This window comes from Osmerus mordax, chromosome 18 (assembly GCF_038355195.1).
Source record: "Osmerus mordax isolate fOsmMor3 chromosome 18, fOsmMor3.pri, whole genome shotgun sequence".
Taxonomy (NCBI): Eukaryota; Metazoa; Chordata; class Actinopteri; order Osmeriformes; family Osmeridae; genus Osmerus; species Osmerus mordax.
The window spans coordinates 12206019-12217715 of record NC_090067.1 but is presented as its reverse complement, the minus strand read 5'-3'; the positions used below and the strand labels follow the sequence as shown (position 1 = coordinate 12217715).

Sequence of the window (11697 nt, the reverse complement as noted above, 5' to 3'; positions counted from 1 at the left end):
AGAGAGAGAGAGAGAGAGAGAGAGAGAGAGAGAGAGAGAGAGAGAGAGAGAGAAGAAAAAAGGCTCAAATAGGAGGCAGGCTCTTGTCACCGCTCTGACCTACTCACTCAAGACTGAGGAATTCTCCCCGTCGACGCGGACACATTCCTCCGATCCTCAGACGTTAAGGGGGGTGGGGGTGGGAGAAGGGGGGCGGGTGGGGAGGAGGGGGGGGCACATGGGCCTCCCGGACACACTTGCACTAACCATGCTAAATCACTGCTGCACACACACACTCGCGCCTAAGGGACCTCGCGAACGACTGCAAATGAACACCTTTACCTGCAGAAGACCACCTCAGCAGAGGGAGCAGGTGAGAAAGACTGTAAAGTAAAGTACAGTCAAGTACGCTGAGAAACACAACGTTTCTTTTGTGCACTAAGCCCACTCTGAAGGAGAAGGTCCTCCATGCTAGGTGGACCCCGCAGGTTAAGTACTCACTTTAGCTTCTTCAACATGCAAATCACAGAACTATTCAGTGCGTGTGTGTGTGTGTGCGTGCATAAACTCCTGCAAAAACACATTGTGACAATATCTGGATATGAAGGGCCTTATTGTGTTGTCTGGGTAGAATGTGGCTCTCTCTCTCCAACTGGGGGACTGGGGGATGACACCGACACAAAGACAGAAATGTAATGTGAAGCTTCTGTAAAGCTAGCGGCAAGCTAAGCCACAAGCCCCTTTTCATACTCTGCTGCCTCTCTCCTTTATTCCCAAGCAGCCAATCAAATCCCATGATACTGCATGATCAGGGCAAGACCGATTGGCTCTGGCAAACCGCTTTCACTGGTAACATCCTCAGATAAGCAAAAGGGCAAATTGGGAACAGAATTACAGCTAGTAAGATCACACACGCTAATACATCCCTAATGTGAGTCTTAGGAGGATGAGTCAGAGAGTAATTCAGTTGGTCTGGAGGGAAATCAATGACTTGATTGGTTCAAAGGCTCAAAATGGCCGACAAACGTCCCCTTATTATTGAGGGCTGTAGAAGAGATACAGGAACAGATAAAAACATTTATTTGAATCTTCAGAAAGATTCTCATCGCTATGAGGAGCGAATGAAGAACATAAATTGTGTTTGTGGCCCAGAGTGGATCCGAATTAGAAGTTTGAGTGAAAAATCAAAATGGCTCCTTACCTTTGAGCTCTTGGAGGGTGGAATCGTGTTTGGAGGTTCCGTCTGAAAAAGAGAAACACCTCCCAATCAAACATTACGTTGGTAATGCCAGCTACGTTCAGCTGTCTGGCAAAACGTCATTTCTAAAGAGAGGACTTTTGTCTGTATACCAGCGCCTGTCTTGTCCCGCCATGTCTCTGTTCATCTTGTAATCATCCATCTATCAGGACACACCTGCACAGGGCGTCTTTGCAGCCCCGCAAGCAGGTTGGATCGACCAATCCACAAAACCCAGCTCATCATCAACAGTTCTCAGTGGCGAAACAACGACCCCCCCCCCCCCTCCCGTGCCAAGCCCCCACCTCCCCCCCCCTCCCCCACACCTCAGCACTCCCAGCCTGCTTGGGAATTCCTGAGGTCTGTGTCCTCCATAAATGTATGCTGCGGTTGAATCTAATCTATTATGAATGAGAAACACAAGAGATCCACAGAAAAGTGAAACTGCTGGTGTAAACCCAGCGACAGTAGCTATACAGAGAGGATCTGGTACGGCGAGAGAGAGAGAGAGAGAGAGAGAGAGAGAGAGAGAGAGAGAGAGAGAGAGAGAGAGAGAGAGAGAGGGAGAGAGATCTGAACTGAACATCCCACACCGCTCTTGTTCTAAACACGCTGGACAAGCTACTGATGAGGCTCACGCCTAAATCTAGCAGAGCGTCACGTACGACGCATGCTACAGCGCTAATTCTTTGCGGGGTTTGCAGGGCTGGTCTGTGAGCGCACAGACGCCGTCGACGAGCCACGGGGTTTAGGTTACCGTCTCTCGCGAGCGAGCCGTCTTATACGCCACAGCAACCTCGGTGTGATTTGTGACGCTCCGAGTTTGGAGCCTCGCCGAGGCACGCCGCTACTCTGCGTCGGCACGGCGACAGGGCTGCAAGCGTCTTCTAGTCGAGGCCTCTGGTATTCCGGAGCGTTCCAGCAGTCACTGAGTTCATGCCATGAGCCAGCCTAGGCAGTTCACCCCGCGCAGATCACAAGCCTACACCCCCTCTGACTCAGTGTGGCCACCACTGTTACGTAAGATTACATAACAGCAGGTCTGTCTGAGTAAGATTTCATAACACCCAGGTCCTGACACTACCCTGGTGCTCGGCCACCAAACGCTGCCCCCGTCCAGGCCTCCGTATCACCATGTCAAACACCGCTTAGTGAGGAGACAGACCTTATTTTGACTGGGGATCATCTTAAATCAAGCACATTGCAAGATGTCAGGGTAGGTTTTTTTATCACCCCCCCCCCCCCCCCCCCCCGCTCTTATTCGTCTAGTGCTGAAAACCGGGACATTTGCCTCACGCAAACTTTGACATCAAGGAATTTCCTTTCTTTCCCTGGACGGCATGTGGAAGTCAGGGCGAGGATGGGTCGCCATTGAAAAAAATGACTCCCTCGTGGCCAATCCCAGAGAGACGCTGGCCATGGAATTAATGTCACCTTAATGTGAAAACGCATCAAAAGATAACGTGAGCCAACGTTTCCACACAGAGCGGGAAGGGCAGTGGAGCGACGGCAGGATTTTGGCTCATGCGAGTGCTGAAACGTAACGCCTTCGACATTAGAAGTGATCGAGCAGCAGGAACTCGAATGCACATCAGAGTTAAGAAAAAATGGCGTCTGAACCCCAGATTTACATGCATTAAAAGGTTGTTTTTTCTCTGCAGTTTACAACGTATTGCTGACTAGCTTTATAAGCAAGTACAATACCCAGGGTATGTATCTACAGAACATCCTATAATAAACGATTAACAAAATAGCATAGCTTCATACAGAAACTTATTAACTGTCAGAATAACTTACAACAAACTAACAAAATACCTTTTCTCCCACCTATGCCGTAGTATAGCTACACAGCATATCTCCTACCATCCACACACACGGGAAGAAATCATTTGTCATGAACACACAAACCACATGCACACACAAAAGGTGTACGTACACGCACAGAGTATAACAATTCTAGCCCTGGATAAAAACCTTGATGCTTGCAAACACACACACACATATCCAGTGATCTCCGAGAGATAAAGTGAGGCTCTATAAATCAGACAGAGCAGGGAAACAGATAACACGGGCAGGGAAAAAAGAGGATATGAGGAGATACCTGGCTGGAGATACCTGGCTGGAGATACCGTCGCAGGGAAGAGAAGTTGCATGTGAGACGAGATGGACTGTAAACTGCCCGTGTGCTGCCTTCCTTGAGCCACCATGTTGCATTCATTATTTTGATGCATTATTAACCCGAACAATCTGATCATGGAAACAAACTGTATATATTTCATCGTAACATACGTTCAGCGTATGATACTAATACAACTGAATGTACAATTTGTCATGAGCTTCTTTGCAAACCCGCAAAAAGACTGCATGGAATAAAAGTTGGCCCTTGCTACACGGGTAAGATTCCACCAGCTTGATAAAAAAAATCAAGTCTGTTGCTATGATACTTTACCTGAGCCAAAAATCTATCTATTCACCCGAATTTACAGGTCACAACGAATCTACGGTTATGGGTATTGTCTTTTTTCTCGTCCGGACAGACAGACCAAGGGGTACCCGGATGAAGGGATGTAAGATGGGATAGAACAGAGAGAAACATGGGAGGAGCGTGGGGGAAAGAGAGGGCGACTCCACAACTCTCAACAATCTCACCCGATCTCTCAGCAAGCTTCTTCTGAGCTCAAAAAGAAAACTTGTCTCTTCCCATCCGAGTGATCCCCAAGTCGCCTGGTCTCTCTCGTACTACAAACACACATCTTCGCAGCCTCGTGCCGATACACCCCTCCATCGATATGCAACATGAAATATGATCATCCATACCTCGCGCATGTGCAGGATTAAAACCCAATGACCCGTTGTGTCTGTCTCCACAGGGACCCCTCACCCTAACTCCCCCCGGTACACCCCTTCTCCTCTAACCCCTCCCCGCAACTAGGCCCCAGGACTGCCCACTCTGAACAGTCCTCCATAAAATATAATCAAAAGCTTAACGTGACCCGGGGTAATCTTCCAGGGAAAGACATAGAAGACAAGTCTATGAGATAACCCACTTTACAGCACAGAGAAAGAGAGAGATCGAGAAACAAGGAGAGAGAGAGATCGAGAAACAGAGAGAGAGAGATAGAGAAACAGAGAGAGAGAGATAGAGAAACAGAGATAGAGAGATAGAGAAACAGAGAGAGAGAGAGAGAAACAGAGAGAGAGAGATAGAGAAACAGAGAGAGATAGAGAGAGAGAGAAAGGAAAGGAGAGAAAAGAGATGGAATAAGAGAGGGGATAGACAGCAGGATTCTTGGGAACCCATTTTTCCCAACAAAAAGAAATGAGTTGAGACACGGAGCAGGGTATGTGAACGAGGGCGGGAGAAAGGGGCGATACGAGAGAGGAGGAAAACGTAAAAAGAACGAGAGTAAAAATGCAGAGCGAACACAACATGTGAAGCCAGGAGGGGGAAAAGGAGGGATTTAAGAAACGTTTTAGAAAGGAGTGAAAACATCTCAAGTTTACAGCAGCACAAGCACTCCTTTTGGGGGCTTAAGTCCAGTTTTTTCAAACGTTATCACTCTTTTGCCCCCCCTTTTCCCGCGATTTTACTGATTCCCATACAAGCTGTCCCTCCTCCTCTCACCCCTTCTCGTCCCTCTTCTTCTCCACCCCTCCCGTTTTTCCTGCTACTGCCGGTACTATTTCTCCTACCTCTCTCTCTCTCTTTCTCCCTCTCCCGTGGAACACACTCCGTTTTCTCGTTCTCTTTCTTCGCTGTCTCTTTCGTCTGTCCATTCAGCCCTCCTTCTCCTCTGTTCTTCGTCCTTTCTTCCAGATTCAGCATTCAGAACGATCTGAAGACAAGGTGTGGAGTTGAGCTGTTTTTGTTTGCTGGCCGTTGAAAAAGGCAACACACGCCGACCCCCTCCCAAAAAATGATTTAAAAACGAAATACACGAGGAAGAAGGAACGAAGGAATCGATTGGTGTCATGCAGTCTGATGCAGGGACAATCCAGGGCCTGCATGGCCAGGGGCGCTCTGCAGAGACAGGCTGAAGCTGCTCGCATTTCCCTGTTGAGGAGGGGGAAAGGGGGGGGGGAAGGAGGAGGAAAAACAAAAAAACGAATATGGGGAAATACAACAAAAAGCAACAAACCCACCGAAGCTTTCAGCTCATTTGCGGTCGCAGGCGAAAGTGGATAGTAAGCGCACGTGAGGTAAGCAGTCCGGCTGTGTGTGTGCCTGCGTGTGTGAAGAAGTGGGAGGGGATAGAAGAGAGAGGAGGCGAGAGAGAGAGAGCAGGCGAGAGAGAGATTTGGAGGTTCATGGAGAAACAGAGGGAGGGATTGAGGAGGAGTGTGTCAGAGGAGAGAGGGAAGGGGAGGGAGGCAGAATAAAGATTTTTTAACCCTCTCCCACTGTGTTTCATTTCCATACTTTCGTGTCTCTCCCCCTTGTTCCTGTCTGAAAACCTTCTCAGAGCGGAGGAAAGAGAAAGCTGCTCTGGTTTCCTCCCCCCCCTCCCCTCCCTCCCCCCCCTCCCTCCCCCCCTCCCTTTCTCCGTTTCCTTTCTGCTCCCTCTCTTTTCTATTCGTTCCTTTTCTCTGCATGTGCACTTGAACTCTAAATCCTGTCTGCCAGCACCCCCCTCCCCTCTCCCTCGTCCTGGCACTCCTAGACAGAGGCTTGAAATAGTGCTTTCAGGCTAAAAGCGAGGGAGGGAGGGAGCGAGGGGGGGAGGGAGGGGGGAGAGAAAAGGAGAGGGCGAGGGGGACAAAAAGGGGGCAAGGGATGTTGGGAGGGGGGAGGGGAAGAAGCTGAGAAGGGCTAATTCAGAACTGAGGTGGCTGTTTCCGTGTGTGTGTGTGTGGCTATGTGTATGTTTGTGTACTTTCAAATGATTAGGTTTGAAGTGTTTCAATTGTACTTCGTGTTTGTTACGTTCTAGCAAGGGAGGCAATGCAAAATCAAAAGAAATATGATCTTATTTAGAGAAGGGAAAAATTCTGTTCATCACAAACAGCAGCAAATAGCAGGTTTCTCAAGAGCTCTTCATGGGAAACTACATTAGTCTTTGTAGCACAACAATAGACTCCAGTTGAGGCTGAAACTACTCAGTTTGAGGTAAATGTATACATAAAAGAACTGGTGTACAATTAGTTTCACCATATCTATATTGACATATTTTCTCCACCATTTTTTCCCTGTGTAATTCGTTACACACAAGTGTGACCTGTGTTGCTTAAGATTTGTTGAGTTGACTTTGTTCAATGGATGGTTGTTGACTGAGTAGGTGAAACCGCTTTTAAGGTACTGAACCAACATAGATTCTATACATTAACAAACAAGGCATGTGCCGTTGTTGAAATATTACTAGAATGAAGCCAACCTATGAGATAAACATGTATGAATTAGATCTTGTTTCTATAAAACACACGTCTAAACTCCTGTCGAATAGCCTAACCAAAACCAATTTAAAAATCGCAACGGACCAAGAGCGAGAACAAAGGTTTTAGACAAGTGACAGCCTTCTGCGCAGTGAAGTTGGGTATTGCAAACTATTGTGAATTGCCTTGAGGTTCGGTGGGAGAGGAGGTCACTAGAGGTCAAGGGAGGCACGTGCTGAATTCCATGTCACCTTGGTTAAACATCCTCGATGTATGTCTAGTGTAGGCGAGCTGCAATCCCGACAGCTACTGCACCAACAGTCTGTAGCGTTTCTGGATTTGAAAAAAGAGAGAGGATCGTGGAACTGACATAAGCCTGCCCCCTGCTGGCTCCTCCCAAAAATAGGCCACATCGAACATTGCAATGTAGGCCTATGCTACAATTTTATTGTCACTAAATATATATTTAACGTGCTTGCTGATACACGTAGGCTAAATAAGGACCGTGAAACCCACACTATGCAAGCCCACAAGCCAAACTATGCAGCGTGTTTAGTCAGCCATTGGCACCCGATTATTCAGTAGATCCTCTCCAACTGGGGGCAGCGTAATACCCACCTGAATCTTTTTTTCTGTGCCTAACGTAGCATATTTCACAGACTGAGAAAGCGATAGAAACCAATAACACGCCTGTGCACCACATCGGAGTCGTGCGAGGTAGGTTGTTCGAGAACACAATATGCATGGAATGTCATCTATTTTCGGACCTAACCAAATGAATATTTTTGAATTAGAATACAGCTTTGGCTACAACCATGATACTAGAGATAGATAAATTACATTGTGATGGTAGGCTATCGATGCGCCAGTCACTCAGTTTGAATTTTGACTACTACTTCTCAACTTTGCTCACCTTTAAATCACCGTTTCTACAGATGCCGGGTGTCACAGTGAAAGACGTCAACCAGCAAGAGTTTGTCCGAGCCTTGTCAGCATTTCTCAAGAAGTAAGTGCAGTTTGTTGTGGTCCTCATCCCTCATCCCTCACTCATCCTTGAAGTGTCAAGTCACCTGTGAAGTACCGCGAGAAACAGCGGACCTCTGAAACTGCGCCGATTAATTTGAGCAATTTGAACACGTCAGGCCAAGAGCTGGTATTGTAACTGTTGGCTACAATAGAATGTAACTTTACTCTGAAATACTTATTTTTATAGGCTGTTGTAATTGTTGTATGGTCGCTATGTATTAATGAATAGACCCAATTGAACAATAATCCGTTTATATGACTCTGCTGTTATTGAATCGCCTTTATTATCAGGTCTGGAAAATTGAAAGTTCCAGAATGGGTGGACACAGTCAAGTTGGCTAAGCACAAGGAGCTAGCCCCCTGTGATGACAACTGGTTCTACACCAGAGTAGGTGTGTAGTGGGGTGACTCATAATTGTAAAACCTTAGCTAAATCACTTCACAGACAGTAAACAACAACAGTGTCATCAAGTTTTTAAAATGTTTTTATTTAAACAGTTATTTCTGTCAACTATGAATGCAGTGCGTACAATTAAACGAACACCTGATATTCCAGCGTCCACAGCGCGCCACCTGTACCTGCGTGGAGGCGTAGGAGTGGGCTCCACGATCAAGATCTACGGAGGACGTCAGAGGAACGGGGTCTGCCACGCCCACTTCAGCGTGGGGTCCAGGAACGTCGCGCGCAAGGTTCTCCAAGCTCTCGAGGGTGTGAAGATGGTGGAAAGGGATCCCAACGGGTGAGAAGGTTGATGATTACCAGGCGCGTGCGTTTGTTTTCAAATGTGGGTGGCACAGCTTTTTGGATGCTGTTTTTAAGGAAACTCTATTTATTCCCATGTAATCATTTAGCAGACACTATCCAAAGTATCCTATTGCTGTTACAAAATAGTGAATAAAGTGCAGCAGATAATCAAGGAGCAAAAGTGGACAGCTCCAACATTACAGTGGTTGGGAACGGTGTGGGTTTTGACCAGATTTTTATTATTTTTAACAGAGGCAGAAGGCTTACTGCTCAGGGTCAAAGAGACCTGGACAGAATTGCTGGTCAGGTGGGTGATAAGGTCAGAACATGTCATGACTACACATGTAGTCAGAAACTGCCGTTTCAGGGCAGTTATGAAAGTATGCCTGCATAGCCTTTTAATTCCCTCCTTTTACTATCTCTCAGACAATCCCCATAAATGAAAGTTATAGTCCCGACAATTTTTAATCTGCACAAGTATTTTGTATCCTTTTTTATTTAATTAAATTCCCTCATATTAGTGTTCACCCACAAGAGCATGCTATCCTATTCATAACCAGCCGGAAGCCCTGCAAGTCTCCCAGATAATGTTTATTACATCCTTATAATATGGATGATATTATCATTCCGACAAGAGCTGCTCGATCTTGCCACACAACCTCCCAAACTGGTTCTGATAATGAGATCGTGTTCACTAACGCAACAACCTTTACGTCTAAGTGTGTTTGAATTTCAATATTTAAGACACAATAGCCATTGAGGCTCTGGAGTAGCTGCTACGTGACGCGTCGGCACTAAAGCACACAGCTGGCAGAGATGAGAGGTCTCCTTGAGCACGCCTCGAGAGGACGAGACTTCTTTGTGATTGGCTGAGAGGAGGACATTACCCCGTCAGCAGCACTTGTGAAGCTAGAGAAAACAGCACAACCCATAACAGCTGCGGTGCTGACCCGCTGTTCATGTCGTGGTATACCTGTCCTCGTGTCGTTACCGGTCTCCAGCAAACAGAAGCGTGAATCATCACAGCACAAATCGTTACCCTTTTGGACGCGATTAAAGAATGGTCCAGAGAACACGTGCTTTGCTTGGTTTTATTGATTTGTGAGCCTCTTTGTAGTCCAAGATCTAGAATGGTAATGATGTTTTTAGGCCTATACTAAATGGTGGTCTGCGTCTGAAAGAGTGTGTTTGTGTCGACGTGGGGGTGGTGTGTGTGGGTGTCTGTGTGTGGGTGTGTGTTTAGTTGCTGCTCATGGTGCTTCGGATCCAGCTGGTGAACTGGCACACGCGGGCGTACACGCTGGGGTGTCCAGGCATGGCGCATTCGTAACCCCAGGAAACGACACCCTGCAGCTCTCCGTTACACACCAGGGGGCCGCCAGAGTCACCCTAGTACACAGAGACAAGATTACACAGGACAGCAGAGTGTACAGTAGATAGTGACTTTATAAAACGGTTACAAAGATTTTATAGCCTATGAATTGTAGTAAATGTAACTGTAACCTACATTTAGAAAAACGACACTAGTGAAATCTAAATTATAATAGGCTACCTAAGATGAAAAAGATTCGTGATTTTAAAAAGATGTGAATTAGGCTATAGCATATATTTTCTTTATCGGCAGTGCCAAAATATGAAAGCTGTTGAAAAAGAAAAGGTTGCTTAGACAGAAATAAAGTCGTTAAAACGCTCGTCTTTACGTTCGTTGTTCTAAGTGTTTTAGCCAGACTGACCTGGCAGCTGCTAGCTCCCCCATGCATGAATCCGGAGCAGATCATGGTGTCTGTAAACAGATGGGGGTAGGCGTTCTTGCAGATCCTACGATCGATCATCGGCTGCCTGAGGCACTGCAGTCTATCGGGAGGGCTGTCTGGGGAAGGAGAGAGGTAACGGATCAATGTGCCGCGCCAGGCTCTCCAACTCTTCAAACAACAGCTGCCTCACAAGAGGGTCGTTGTGGTGGGAGGTTGAATCAGCTTGAAATCCCTTGTAACATACTTCACGCGTGTGTTTTTACAGGACCTGGTGTTATGGAGATCATGAAATCCATCGCGGGCTGTCTAGTTCCGTGTCGTTAACCTCTCTGTAAGTCCCAACAATCATTATCTTCCCCTTCGTGGTAACCCTTCTTCTAGTTTTACCCATTGGCACTTATTTGCTTTTCACAATGTATGCCTCATGTTTTGGCTACCCGCAATGTTTTCTCGTTGTTTATGATAATTGATCATTGACCTATGCACTTTTTGTAAAGCTCTTTCTTGTAAGTCACTTTGGATAAAAGCTCTTGCTAAATGAATAAATGTAGGCTAAATGTAAATGTAACCCTGTAACAGTCAAATGTATTTCCAAATGTCAACACACACACACACACACACTTCTATTTTACTTACTGCCGTTGGTGACAGTGTTTCCCCATCCGGACACCAAGCAGCTCTCGTCAGCCACGTCGCAGCGCGAGGCCAAGGCCACTGTCTGAACGTAGCTGTTGAGGGTGGCGGGTCGGCTCAGTTTGATCAGCATGATGTCACTGTCCAGGTTCTGGCTGTTGTAGCGGGGGTGCTTGATGACCACGGCTGAATCGATCCACTGCTCGGTGCCCTCGTTCACCTTGATGTTGTGCTCGCCAAGGCGGACGCTGATACGACTGGCGGAGGAGGACACACGAGTACGAGTGAAAAATCCTTCCACGTGCCGTTTGGCTTGTCCAGCATTGTTGAACAACTCACATTTTCAATTGTTCTAGCAACTGTCTAATAAAGGAGTAATGACGTGGTACCGCTAGGCCGTAGCCTATACTTACGACTTGTAGCAGTGGGCAGCGGACACGACCCACTGGCTGGATATTAGTGAGCCCCCACAGAAGTGGTAGCCGGCGTTCAGAGAGACCTGGTAGGCCACCGAGTGAGCAGGGCACTCGTACCCCCCAACAATCTTCTCATCCTCCAACGGGGCAGCGACTGAAACAGGAGGGGGGGGGATGGATTATATTAATGTTAGAAATAATACAATTTACGAATAATAAGACCGTGATAGTAACAATAAATTATATTTTCACACATCCTCAAATCAAACAGTAAACCCAAAAGTTTGCTTTTGTCTCCTTTGGTTTGCCAGACAGGTTAGATCATCATTCTCACATACATGCCGCTCCAAACAAAGCTAGGAAAAGCAGCCCCTTCATGTTGCATTCGGCTTTCCAAGTGCACTCGCAGTCACTGGGAGCCTCTATATACCATCTCCTGACCACATCCAGATACAGTAAGCATTCCTGGAAAACAAATAGAGCTGGGATAGATCCATATGGTTGTTCTTCTGCAGGGAACGAGACAGAGCCGTTACC

General features: G+C 46.8%; 2 protein-coding genes and 1 long non-coding RNA gene across 7 annotated transcripts in view; 1 reads left to right on the top strand and 2 right to left on the bottom strand.

The window, feature by feature from the left end:
- LOC136962680 (uncharacterized) overlaps nucleotides 1–5078 on the bottom strand; it is a 6766-nt gene extending 1688 nt beyond the window's left edge. Inside the window, exons 1-2 of the long non-coding RNA XR_010878919.1 lie at nucleotides 4910–5078; nucleotides 1181–1222 (exon numbers count right to left, since the gene is read on the bottom strand). This is a non-coding gene — a long non-coding RNA (uncharacterized lncRNA). The remainder of the gene's footprint in view (nucleotides 1–1180; nucleotides 1223–4909) is intronic.
- Nucleotides 4924–11448, top strand: LOC136962678 (small ribosomal subunit protein eS19-like). 5 transcript variants are annotated; one of them, XM_067256547.1, is made up of 7 exons: nucleotides 4924–5416; nucleotides 7522–7592; nucleotides 7904–8004; nucleotides 8169–8352; nucleotides 8610–8664; nucleotides 10377–10442; nucleotides 10893–11448. In XM_067256547.1, the coding sequence occupies exons 1-6, from the start codon at nucleotides 5327–5329 to the stop codon at nucleotides 10398–10400; spliced, it is 525 nt and encodes a 174-aa protein (XP_067112648.1). In that variant the 5' UTR covers nucleotides 4924–5326; the 3' UTR covers nucleotides 10401–10442; nucleotides 10893–11448. The 5 variants fall into 5 exon arrangements, with proteins under 5 accessions (XP_067112648.1, XP_067112650.1, XP_067112647.1 ...); XM_067256549.1 differs by lacking the exon at nucleotides 10893–11448 and adding an exon at nucleotides 10763–10831; XM_067256545.1 differs by lacking the exon at nucleotides 8610–8664 and adding an exon at nucleotides 7234–7303 and having other exon boundaries at nucleotides 5332–5416; nucleotides 10763–11448.
- LOC136962679 (trypsin-1-like) lies at nucleotides 9226–10438 on the bottom strand. Its single transcript, XM_067256550.1, has 2 exons — nucleotides 10091–10438; nucleotides 9226–9746 (listed from the first exon to the last, which is right to left on the bottom strand). Exons 1-2 carry the CDS (start codon nucleotides 10187–10189, stop codon nucleotides 9597–9599), a joined length of 249 nt encoding a protein of 82 aa, XP_067112651.1. The 5' UTR covers nucleotides 10190–10438; the 3' UTR covers nucleotides 9226–9596.
- Nucleotides 11449–11697: the final 249 nt, after the last annotated feature.